Source organism: Rhinoraja longicauda, chromosome 33 (assembly GCF_053455715.1).
Source record: "Rhinoraja longicauda isolate Sanriku21f chromosome 33, sRhiLon1.1, whole genome shotgun sequence".
NCBI classification, from domain to species: Eukaryota; Metazoa; Chordata; class Chondrichthyes; order Rajiformes; family Arhynchobatidae; genus Rhinoraja; species Rhinoraja longicauda.
The window spans coordinates 18858865-18871501 of NC_135985.1; the positions used below are offsets into that span (position 1 = coordinate 18858865).

The 12637-nt window shown below is 41.2% G+C and overlaps 1 protein-coding gene across 8 annotated transcripts in view; it reads left to right on the plus strand.

The window, feature by feature from the left end:
• Positions 1–12637, plus strand: part of pias1b (protein inhibitor of activated STAT, 1b) — a 142469-nt gene that overhangs the window by 95216 nt on the left and 34616 nt on the right. For all 8 annotated transcript variants that reach the window (XM_078427119.1, XM_078427125.1, XM_078427122.1 and 5 more), the window contains 4 exons: positions 3319–3403; positions 6315–6362; positions 7494–7584; positions 7668–7802. In XM_078427119.1, coding sequence (XP_078283245.1) covers positions 3319–3403; positions 6315–6362; positions 7494–7584; positions 7668–7802 — 359 coding nt within the window. The remainder of the gene's footprint in view (positions 1–3318; positions 3404–6314; positions 6363–7493; positions 7585–7667; positions 7803–12637) is intronic.

The following is a 12637-nucleotide window of genomic DNA, read 5'->3' on the forward strand; positions in this document are numbered from 1 at the left end:
GAGTGCTACCGGACGGTAGTCGTTAAGACCGCTGATGACAGACTTTTTCGGCAGTGGGATGATTGTGGCGGACTTCAGGCAGGGAGGGACAGTTTGCAGGTCGGAATTGCGAGTAAAAAAAACAAGTTCCCAGACAGCAGAAGATGTTGCTGCCCTACAGCAGCCAGCGAATCCAACCAATCTGTCTCCCAAATGCTTGCACATACATCCAGGATGTATACAAGTCAGGCCTTCCTCACCTGAGGAGGACTGGCAGTGGAAACTGATGTCTTAAAAAAGTGAACTGACACTGAATACTGTAATTCGTTTAAGTGATGTAGATGTAGTTGGTAGGACCAGCAGTTGATATCTGTAATAATTACCTCTTCACCTGTGTTGTTGGAATAGTTCAAGTGCAGTAGGGGGTCCAAGGTTTTGACCTAGCAATCATGAAGGAAGACAACATACACTGATGAGCCGAAACATTTTGACCACCTGCCTAATATGCTGTTGCTCCTCCGTGTGCCGCCAAAGCAGCGACGACCTACCGAGGCATGGACTCTGCAAGACCCCTGAAGGTGTCCTGTGGTATCTGGCACCAAAACTTTAGCAGCAGATCCTTCAAGTCCTGCAAGTTGCAAGGTGGAGCCGCCGTGGATTGGACTTGTTGATCCAGCACATCCCACAGATGCTCAATCGAATTGAGATCTGGATAGTTTGGAGGCTAGGGCAACACCGTGAACACTTCATCATGTTCCTCAAACCATTGCCGAACAATGTGTGCAGTGTGGCAGGGAGCATTATGCTGCTGAAAGAGGCCACTGCCATCAGGGAATACCATTGCCATGAAGGGGCGTACCTGGTCTGCAACGATGTTTAGGCAGGTGACACGTGTCAAATTGACGTCCACATGATTGGCCGGACCCAGGTTTCCCAGCAGAACATTGCCCAGAGCATCACACTCCCTCCACCGTCTTGTCGTCTTCCCACAGTGCATCCTGATGCCATCACTTCCCCAGGTAAACGGCACACATGTACACGGCCATCCACGTGATCTAAAAGAAAACGGGACTCATCAGACCAGGCGACCTTCTTCCACATCTGCAAGGTCCAGTTCCGATGCTCGCGTGCCCAATGTAGGCGCCTTCGACGGTGGACAGGGTCATCATGGGCACTCTGACCGGTCTGCAGCTATGCAGCCCCATAAGCAGCAGGGTGCGATGCACTGTGTATTGTGACACATTCCTCCCGTGACCACCATTAAAATTTTCTGTGACTTGTGCCACAGTAGACGCACAAGTTCTGACGGTTCGGACCAGACGGGAAAGCCTTTGTTGCCCTCGCGCATCGATGAGCCTTGGGCGCCCAGCACCCTGTCGCCGGTTTGTCCCTCCTCGGACCACTGTCTGTAGGTACTCGCCACTGCTGACCGGGAGCACCCCACAAGCCTTGCCGTTTCAGAGATGCTCTGACCCAGTCGTCTGGCCATAACAATTTGGCCCTTGTCAAAGTCACTCAGCTATTTACTCCTGCCCATTTCTCCTGCATCCAACATATCAACTTCAAGAACTGACTGTTCACTTGCTGCCTAATATATCCCACCCCTTGACAGGTGCTATTGTAACAAGATAATCAATGTTGTTCACTTCACCTGTCAGTGGTCATAATGTTTTGGCTCATCGGTGTATGTAAGCTAGTTTAATTTAGAGACACAGCATGGAAATAGGCCGTTCAGCCCACCAAGTCCACATGAACAAAGATCACCTATAGACTTTCTTTGTTATCCCACTTTCACATCATACACGCTAGGGGCAATTTACAGAAACCAATTAACCTACAAATCTACACTTTGTGTGGGAGGAAACTAGAGCACCAGGAGAAAAGAAAATCCATGTGGTCACACAGTGTTTAGGGGGGCATGGTGGCGCATCTGATGGTAGAGTTGCTGCCTTACAGCGCTTGATCCCAGCTATGGGTGCTGTCTGTACAGAGTTTGTACATTCCATGACCTTGTGGGTTTTCTCTGAGATCTTCGGTTTCCTCCCACGCTCCAAAGACGTACAGGTTTGTAAGTTAATTGGCTTGGGTTTGTATACTTGGTATAAGTGTAAATTGTTCCTAGTGTGTGTAGGAGTGTGTTAATGTGCTGGTCGGTGCGGACTCGATGGTCCGAAGGGGCTGTTTCCGCGCTCTATAACTAAACTAAACACAGGGTGAACGTACAAACTCTGCATGGACAGACAGCACAATGGTCAGAATGGCACCCGGGTCTCTAGCGCTGTGAGATAGTAGCTCTACCGCTGTGCCACTGTGCTGTCCTAAATGGTGATAGCATGAAAACTAAAATGAGTTGTTCTTAGTGCCGGGGTGAAAATAACAAATTCCTTGCTGCTGTGGCAATATATAATTTACCAATTTCTCTCCTTTGTATTGATCGGGTACTTTTTCTCACCGGTGACTTTCATCTGTCCTGTGCTTACTGCACAACTGTCTGGGTATTGTGAGTATCATTGGTTTGAGAGATGCTGGCAAAGAAGCTTTTGGTGGCACAGTGACACAGCAATAGCATTGCTGCCTTACAAAGTCAGAGAACTGGGTTCCATCCTGACTACGGGTGCTGTCTATGGAGCTTGTATGTTTTCCCCTGTGATTGCTTGGGTTTTCTCCAGGTGATCCGGTTTCCTCAAACATTCGAAAGTTGTGCAGGTTTGTAGGCTAATTGGCTTCTATAAATTGTCACTAGTGTGTAGGACGCAAAACTGGGATAAGATAGAACAAGTGTATGGGTGACCATTGCTCCGTGCTGATTCAGTGGATTGAAGGCCCTGTATCCACCCTGTATCTCTAAACTAAACTTCATCACGAGAATTCCAGTAACAAGATATGTAGATGTTTTTTCTCAGTACTGTGGAAAACTTAACAACATACTTGCAAATTTTCTTTCTAAACTGGGAGGCTTTCTGTTTTTAAAAATGATAACCTATATAGATTTAGAGCCAAGTTTGGGAGATAATTGAGAATGGAGGTGAATTGTGCAGAACTGCATTGCTCTGGTTCACGAGTTCTAAAACCCATTTACCATGAACTTTACAAATATAGAAATCCAACTGTCCTTCCTCAAGTGGAACATTCCTGGGATTGTCAATCCCCTTCAACTACAAATTCATGTTTTGCTGATTTATTTCACAATCATAACATGTGAACCGTTGAGTGGGAACAATTGAGTTAGAAAAACTAAGATCACCATATGCTGTATTTATATCATTCAAAACCCATAAAATGCCCAGGTTTTAAAAAAAACATACTGACTGTAAATTTGACCTTTTTTATCTATTTAAGCTTCGGATAATGGCCAGCGATTTCAGGAGACTTGTTTTGCGTTCGCACTGACACCACAACAAGTTCAACAGATTAGTAATTCAATGTAAGTAATCATTGTTCTTTTTACATAGTTTTATTGTTGGTTGAAGTAAATATATTGCGAAAGAAGGTTACAGACCAAACATTCAAAATATCTGTTTTAATATCTTGACTGCTATTATTCTAGGACTACATTTGGCCATGGTCTCCTTAGAACGGAGGGTGGGGAAGAAGTAAACTGATGTTCAAGTTGAATGTAATTTTTGACTAAGAATAAATTTAAGTGGCAAGTTATTTTAGGCTCTTTTAATTCAACAATTTAAGTTTTAAGTTTTGTCAGTTTATGAATTACTTGCCATGTTAAAATAGTCAGATTCCACAAGTTTTTATGCACTTAGTTAAGTTAGGATTCTCTCATTGTAGGAATAGGAGGGCCCAGTTAGCTCCTGCAGCCTGTTGCTCTAATCAGTGAGAATAATTTCAATCTCACATTTAAAATGCGCAATCTACTTAACATCAACTGCTGCTTGCAAGGGTTCCCAAATTTCGACCGTCCTCTGCACATAATTGTTTCCCAACTCCTGAGAGGCTTGGCTGCAGTTTTTAGATGCATTGTAGACCTAGAATAGTTGCAGCAAGAATAGTTTCTTTTCATTTGCCCTTCATAAGTCTCTTGTAGCTTGAAAGCTCTAATTAGCTCGCCCTATACTTTCTAAATTTTAGGTTACACAACCATAATTTGTGTGATCACTTCTCTTGATTTAAACCCTGGAAACTTTATCATTTTGGTGACATTATACTACATCGATTCCCATGTTGCGATGCTCAATTATTTTTCACTTCAACTGTAGTCTAGCCAAAGCTTTGTATGGATGTGGCATATCATTTTTGGAGTCCACCAGCTTCCAATTAAAAAGGCTTGATTTCCATTAAAAAGTTGGAAAAGTTTCTGCACCCATTTGACATTTTAATGATCCATGTGCATAGAACCTAAAGTCTCCTTGAAACTACATTCCTTCCAGATTTTCACAATTTATTACACTTTCAAAGTCCAAAAATGTGACCACTCTAATAAAAAATTTGAAATGCATTCACTGCCCTTTTGGTCATTCACAAACTAATATCTCAGAATTTAATATTCCAATTCATGTTGCTTGTAACTACCCCTATTGTGATAGCATATATTGTGGAATTCTCTGCCTCAGAAGGCAGTGGAGGCCAGTTCTCTGAATGCTTTCAAGAGAGAGCTAGATAGAGCTCTTAAGTATAGCGGAGTCAGGGGGTATGGGGAGAAGGCAGGAACGGGGTACTGGTTGTGAATAATCAACCATGATCACATTGAATGGTGGTGCGGGCTCGAAGGGCCGAATGGCCTACTCCTGCACCTATTGTCTATTGTCTATCATTGGCAAACTGAAACTTGTATTCATCATATCACTGCTATATCATTCTCTTCTCCTTGTGTTCTCATTATTATCAACCCCCCTCTCCCTTTTAATTGCTGGCTTTGGTTTTTATTTTCATTTTTGTGTGTAATTTAAAAAAAAGGGATAACTTTACTTTAATTTGAGTATCAGCTCTTCCACCCTCATCTTACAAGAAAAAAATATTCATTACTTCATTTTAAATTCTCCAGTTTGTTAGCATCTTGGTCTGGAGGTTATTTAGCCACAGTTTACACATTTGCAATATCAGTCCCTTTGTCCAAGTGTTTTTTGGGTGAATTATTGCTGGAATTCAGCCAAGAGCTACATATAAACATCTGCCATGGAGTCCTGAGCTATTGTAGCAAATGAGGTTTGACTGACCATCGGTACATAACCGTAGTAGTACTTTGTCTGCTTTTGATTTCTAAGTGAAAGCCAAAACAATCTTTATGTTGCAAAAATACCGATGTTTTTAATTTCATGGATCTGATCTCACTTCTGGAGTTAAACAATAGTTAAGTGATGTATTGCCTTGGATTCAGTTACTAGCTTTGAGTCCTAAATGTTTGCGTATTTCCCATAACACACTCAGACGGCAAGCTATGTTAAAAGATATAAGAAAATAACTGCAGATGCTGGTACAAATCGATTTATTCGCAAAATGCTGGAGTAACTCAGCAGGTCAGGCAGCATCTCGGGAGAGAAGGAATGGGTGACGTTTCGGGTCGAGACCCTTCTTCAGACTCTGAAGAAGGGTCTCGACCCGAAACGTCACCCATTCCTTCTCTCCCGAGATGCTGCCTGACCTGCTGAGTTACTCCAGCATTTTGCGAATAAAAAGCTATGTTAAAAGTTTTGTGCACTATCCAAGAAGTTATGACATACTTGTATCACAATCCAACCATCTGTGCTAATTATAGTTTCTGTAATGCAAGAAAAGTTGAGTAGTTTTCCAACACAGAATTAAAAGTGAGTGCAGTTTTTTAAATTGTTGAAAACTATTTGATTTAATCCCAATTTTTAAATTTATAGATTAATGCAGATTATGGTGGCATAGTGGTTAAATTACTAGACTCGCGTCTAAACGCCTGGACTATTCATCCAGGGTCAGGAGTTCAAATTTTCCACGGCACATGAGGATTTTAAATTTAAGTAATTAAATCTGGAATTAAAACAAACTATAATCAAGAAAGTAGCAGATTTGTTTTTTTTTAATCCTTCTGATTAAAGTCCTTCAAAGAAAGAAATCGGCCATCCATGTCACCCATGTGTGGCCTCCACATGACCGCAGTGTCACCAATGCGGTTGACTCTTAAATGCCTTAACTCAGGAGTAAACAATGATGAATAATAAATACTGGCATTGCCAGCAACAGCCATATTCTGTGAACAAATAGACCTGTTATTGTGATCTGTTTAATTGTTTAGTTTAAAAATAGTTTGGCTTACAAAGTCTCTGGGTTTTTAGGAACTAAGCTATGTAAATTGTTACTATCAATTTAATTTATAATGTAAATTTATAAGTGAAATATATTTCATTCTTATTCAGGGACATATCGGGGACCAAGTGTGACTTCACAGTTCAGGTTCAGTTAAGGTAATGCATATTATTAGTTTAACTAACTTTCACTTGCTATTCTGTTTGCTCTCTCTTTCCCTGTTTTGGCTTTCCCCCTTTTTTTTTATGTGACTTGCATAAAATGTTTAAGCAATTTGGTAAATGAAATTGGGGGGGGGGGAAACCCAGCCATGTTAGAAAAAGACTTTTTGATTGTTTTGAAATGTTTAAAATAACAATTTAAAGCTATTTATTTAAAATGTTCAATGCAAACGTTTTGGTTCAAAGCGTATAATTGGTACATGGGCTTGGTGGCATTGTAAAATTACTGGATGGAGTAAATGGTAGGCCTTGAATGAACCAAGAGTTCAAACCCAGGTCTGCAACTAGGGAAGTTTATATTCATTTAGTTAAATCTGTATACAACTTGGTTGGTACAAGCATTTGCAGGTGCTGGAATCTTGAGCCCAAACTAAACAATAACGTACAGGTATGTAGGTTAATTGACTGGGTAAATGTAAAAATTGTCCCTAGTGTGTGCAGGATAGTGTTAATGTGCGGGGATCGCTGGGCGGCGCGGACTTGGTGGGCCGAAAAGGCCTGTTTCCGCGCTGTATCTGAAATATGAAAAATATGAATAAATTGTTAGAGGAGTAGGAATCACAAAGGAGTAGTAGTAAAAGAGTCACAGAACTCCCATTGGAGTGACGAGAAATTTTTCAAAGTGGGCAGACTTTGAGGAGACTTGGAAACTCTGAAGGGGAGCGTCAAAACTTCTGTTGGTGGGAAGGAGAACTTCTTCCAAGGGGGTCTTACGTTGAGGAAATTAGCAGTGTGTTTTTTGTACCTTGGTTTCTGCCGTAGTGGCATGGAATCACTGGATTCTTGTAACAATCCGTCTGGTTCCTTGATCACTTCACAAAGGAAATTACAATCTTTACCTGGCTTGCTTATGACAACTGAAATTGGAGAATATATTAATGGTGACATTGTACAAGTTTGTACTTAAATATTATTTAATCTTACCTAATATTATCCATGTGGAGAATGCTTTTGTTCAGAATGCATTTGTAATGCAAACTATATCCATTGTTGGTTAAAGAATTGATTTTCAAAATTATGGATTACTGGAGATAATTTGATATTCATAATTTTGTTTTAATTTTCAAGGTTTTGTTTATCAGAAACCAGTTGTCCACAGGAAGATCATTTCCCCCCAAATCTATGTGCGAAAGTTAATGGAAAAACTTGTAATCTTCCAGTAAGTATTGATGCTGTTGGTCTAATGGAGCTTTTCTTAGTTTGCTGTTTTGGGAAAACTAAGCAATTTTGTTTTCACCCTAGGGCTATCTACCACCAACCAAAAATGGTGTTGAACCAAAGCGACCCAGCCGACCAATCAACATTACCTCACTAGTCAGATTGTCCACGACGGTGCCGAACACGATTGTGGTTTCGTGGTCAGCAGAAATCGGCAGAGTAAGCTTTGCAAAATATAGTTTTTCAAAGTAGTTAATTAAAGCAGTATAGTGCATATGGCCCAAATGCTGGGTTTAATATCAGTCAAAGGCAAGTTTCAGAAGCTTTGTTCAACTATAATTAATCTGGCCCTAGTGCATTTCAAGCATGTTCGTTGGCATTAAATGCTAATCCCAATTAAAACTTTCATCAGTATCATTCTACAATTTAACAAAGCAAATAAGTGTAAAAGTTTCATACCATGTATGTATTAAAGTATACCATGATTGTATTCAAAGCATCTAGTAATGGTATTTATATGAATTGACTTCTCAGGGTTGTGACTGAAGATTGCTTCAATCTGAAAAACAGTGAAGTGCTAATGGCTCCTCATTTATCTCGCTTTCTGGGGCAATTTGAGAGTTCAATGAAAGGAATTAAAGTGTTTGATTTTCTTTTTTTTGCTTCCTTTCATCAATGAGAGATACTGTAAAACATTCTAGCTAAATTTCCTGCATCAAATATCCTGACAGAAGTATAAAATACTGAAGGGATGAAGTGCCTGGAAATGCAAGCAATGAAAGATTATTGTTATTTCACGCTGCTGAATTTTGTAGGGGCTGATTTATGTGTTGGACTAGGCTTCAGTCACAACTCTGTAATTTCTTGGGGTCATGGGCTGAGCAGATGCCATACCATGCTGTGATACATCCAGACAAGTGCTTTCTATGGTGCTTCTGTAGAAATTGGTAAGAATCATTGGACACTTACTGAACATCCTTAGCCAAGTGAGGAGGTAGGGATGTTGGTGTGCTATCTTGGCACGAGCACCAATGTGGTTGGAGCAGGACAAATTGTTACACCTGGGAACTAGAAGCGCTTGACCATCTCTACTTTGATACCATTGATACAGATAGGCATGTGCTTCACCGTGCTCCTTCATTTTGCAGACAGAGTGAGAGATTATTGTCTGGACACAATGCAGCTAAGCTCCCTACCTCTTCCTATACTCTATTTCAGGGGCCTCCAAACTTTTCAGCATGAGGGCCACATTATATATTTGGCACATTTTTGCGGGCTGTAGGAAAAAAAAGAGATGTCAGTTTTATAAATTTAATGAGGTTTATATGGCAACAAATCAATAATATTCAATTTTTAAAAAGAGCTTGAAATATTGGAATATATATACACCATAGGTGTACAATTATTTATAAAACAGAAAAATGACAATGACCACCAGTGGGCATGCAGGCAGCATAGAAATATCATATGATATAATGGCGGAGTTGCCACATGTGTGTCACCGTCGCAGTGACTCACAGGTGGGCACTCTGCTAAGAAATCATTAAAATGTAAAATTATTATTAAGTCGGCAGCTGCATACAAATCCTCAACTTGATAGCCTACCTGACATGTAAGTTCGGAAACTGCTGAGATCGGCCCTGAAGACCGGAGAACTGAGGAGGAGGGAGCCGCTGGTGACGATGGATACGATGGGTGGGCCAGTAGGAGAGGGGTAATGCCTCCAGCTCCTGCAAGGTCGGCTGCGGAAGGCGTTTCCCCGCGGGACACAGAGGCGGTCGGTCTGGTGAGGAGAGGGACGTCGATCGAGCCTGGGGCTCGCCTGGATCAGGAGCCGCTCCAGTATATCCAGCGCACGGATGGGACTTTGGACTTTGGACTTTATGTAAACGGCGCCAAAATGCAGTGGCTCGTGCATATGTGATCTATGCTAAAATATTTCTACTGTGCAGTGCACACGTGACAATAAACCAACATTCATATAGGCCGCTAAATTAAAAAAAGTTCCCGCGCTACCACAGAACCTGCAGCTCGGAAAGTGTTGAGCTTGCTACGGGCCGGACAAAAGGTTGTAGGGAGCAGGATGTGGCCCGTGGGCCATAGTTTGGAGACCCCTGCTCTATTTCATTGTTTGCGGTTCGCTACTTGTAAATGGAGTTCTATAGAACTTGGCGGCATAGTGCGTCTATAGCGTGTATAATAAAGGGCTGAGTATGCAGTCTTGCTTGATACAGGTGTTGAGAATTATCATGGAGGATGTTTGTCACCTTTATGATTGCAGTCTGTGGCTCAAGAAGAATGAGTTCTTGTTCCCAAGCATCTGGAGATAAATGGTTAGAATTACGGTGTTAAGGCAGAGCTATAGTCAATAAATAGTAGTCGGATGTAGGTGTCCTTGTTATCCAGATATTCCAGGGATGAATGTAGGGACAGGGGAATGAAGCCTGCTATGGACCTATTGCAGCAGTTGGCAAATTGTTGTGGATCAAAAGCTGGAGCTGATGTGTGCCATGACCAGCCTCTGAAAGCACTTCATTGTTAGATATCACAACTACTGGACGGTCATCATTAAGGCACATTATCTTGTTTTTCTTTGGCACTGGGATTATGGTGATCCTTGTAGAGGAGGTGGGATCCTCAGGACAACATAGAGGGGCGGTTAAAGATGTCCATGAATACTCTCATCAGCAGTTTTGTGCAGCTTTTGAGGACACAGCCGAGGACTCCATCTAGACCAGATACTAACTGGTATCAACAAGATAACGTGCAGGTTCACTCTCAGGATGGCTGATCTGACATCTGCAACGGTTACCGTGGGTACTGTTGGATGCGAGGCTGTTGGGGCAGGTGATGTCATTTCACTGATCCTCTGTCCAAAATGTACATAGAATGAGTTGAGCTTGTTGCAGAGTGATGCCTTGTTGCCAGCAATTCTGCCTGACTTTGCTTTGAAGTCCATTATAATATGTCAGCCTTGCAGTAATAAACGGATGCCTACGTGCGTGATCTGGTATTGACTCTTGGCGACCCTGATGGCTTTGCAAAAGTAGTATCTAGATTATGCACAGGTCAGGGTCACCCAATTTGAATGTACATCACATGCACCTCCTCCAACCTCATTTACTGTATCCGGTGTTCAAGATGTGGACTCTTATGCATCGGCAAGACCAAACACAGACTGGGCGATCATTTCACGGAACACCTTCGCTCAGCCCGCGTGAACCAACCTGATAATCTCCCGGTTGCCGGACACTTTAATTCTCCTTCCCATTCCTACACAGACCTTTCTGTCCTCAGTCTCCTCCATTGTCAGAGTGAGGCTAAACGCAAATTGGAGGAACAGCATCTCATATTTTGCTTGGGCAGCTTACAGCCCAGTGGTATGAATATTGATTTCCCTCACTTCAGGTAGCCCCGGCATTCCCACTCTCTCTATCCCTCCCCCACTCAAGTCACATTAGCTTCTCATTTTCACCCTACAAACAGCTTATAATGGCCTGTTTCCTTTATCCTGTTTCCTTTATTGCTTTTTTGCATCTCTTTCATTGTTCTTTATCTCTCCACATCACTGTCTATATCTCCCATTTCCCTGATCCCTAACCAGTCTGCAGAAGGGTCTCGACCCGAAATGTCACCCATTCCTTCTCTCCAGAGATGCTGCCTGTCCCGCTGAGTTACTCCGGCTTTTTGTATCTATCTATTATTAGCAATGTGCTGTTCATCCAGTGCAGGCTTCACATCCACGTAGGCTGGGATATAAACTGTTGGGTGATAGTGTTACAAAATCAACCAAGCTTTTTTGATGCACGCAGCTTGCAAGTTGTTAATTACCTTTCAGGGACTCCCAAGATCTATTTACAGTTAATTTTTGTCATATGTATTTCTTTATTTTGTTAAACATTTTCTGTTGAGAATTAGCCCAGAATACTGAAGGGAATTGCAGGTAAGTGTGGTTTTATGGTGTGAATTCACCTCTTGGGATGAAGCATCTCTCAGAACTTTGTGGTTATTTTTGTGAGACCTTTGAGGATTGTTCAGTATGCTAAATGGCCTTTTTTTGGAACCACAATTCCACTTTGAAATGTGTAATGTTTGTGGCACTTCCATTACAATCCAGAACAATGATAATTTCATTAACTGTAGGCAGGGGAAAGTCATACCTGGATTGCTTTGACTTAATCTTGTAATTGTTTCTGTTAGAAAATAAGTCCAAACGGGGATAGCATACTTTGAAACTAACTGCACCATCTGTTAGAATTCTCAGATCATAACTTTGTTGACCGATGTTGTAGCAGATTTTGGCAAGTTCTGTCTATTCAGAATGCATAATAGGGTAGAGCTTTAATAGTAATTCTGATTGTCTCACAAATATGGCAATTTCAGTGCAGATCAAAGGATATGTTTAACCATCCCCACAATGGTCTTTAGCTTGATCTCCTACTGCAGATATTCATTCAGATGGGTTAGAATGCAGTAATCCTTGTAATATTTTTAGGGAGATGAAATGGTCGGAGAGAAATCTAAAATTTGGTTTGAGAGTAAGGCAAAATAGTTCAGAGATATACATCCCTCGCTTTAATAATAATATATTCCAACAAACACACTGCTTCCAGGTCTATTTATTTACTTTGATACGAAAGATATACAACAGTTGATGGGCTGAATGGCCTAATTCTACATATTCCTTATGACCGAATGAACTTGTATGTCAAAAGCAAATCAATGCCTGATAACTTATAGTACAAGTTTTTCTAATTTATTTACATCATTTACTTGATGTTGGGTTGCTTTTAATTTGAGATCTTTGGGAAACTGATATTCCTTTCCTCTGTAAATTGTGATTAAGCATTTTACTACGTGAACTTGTATGCCTATGTTTTAAAGATGCATCTGTGAATAAGTTCACATTTGATGTAAATAACACGTACAGATTTGACGACTATGATATAGTTGCACAACATGAAAACTGATAAGTCATCGATCCAGAATGTGCTAACAATCACGCTCCAACTGTCTAATTCTGTTATATTCTCTCCACATTTCCCTTAACTTTA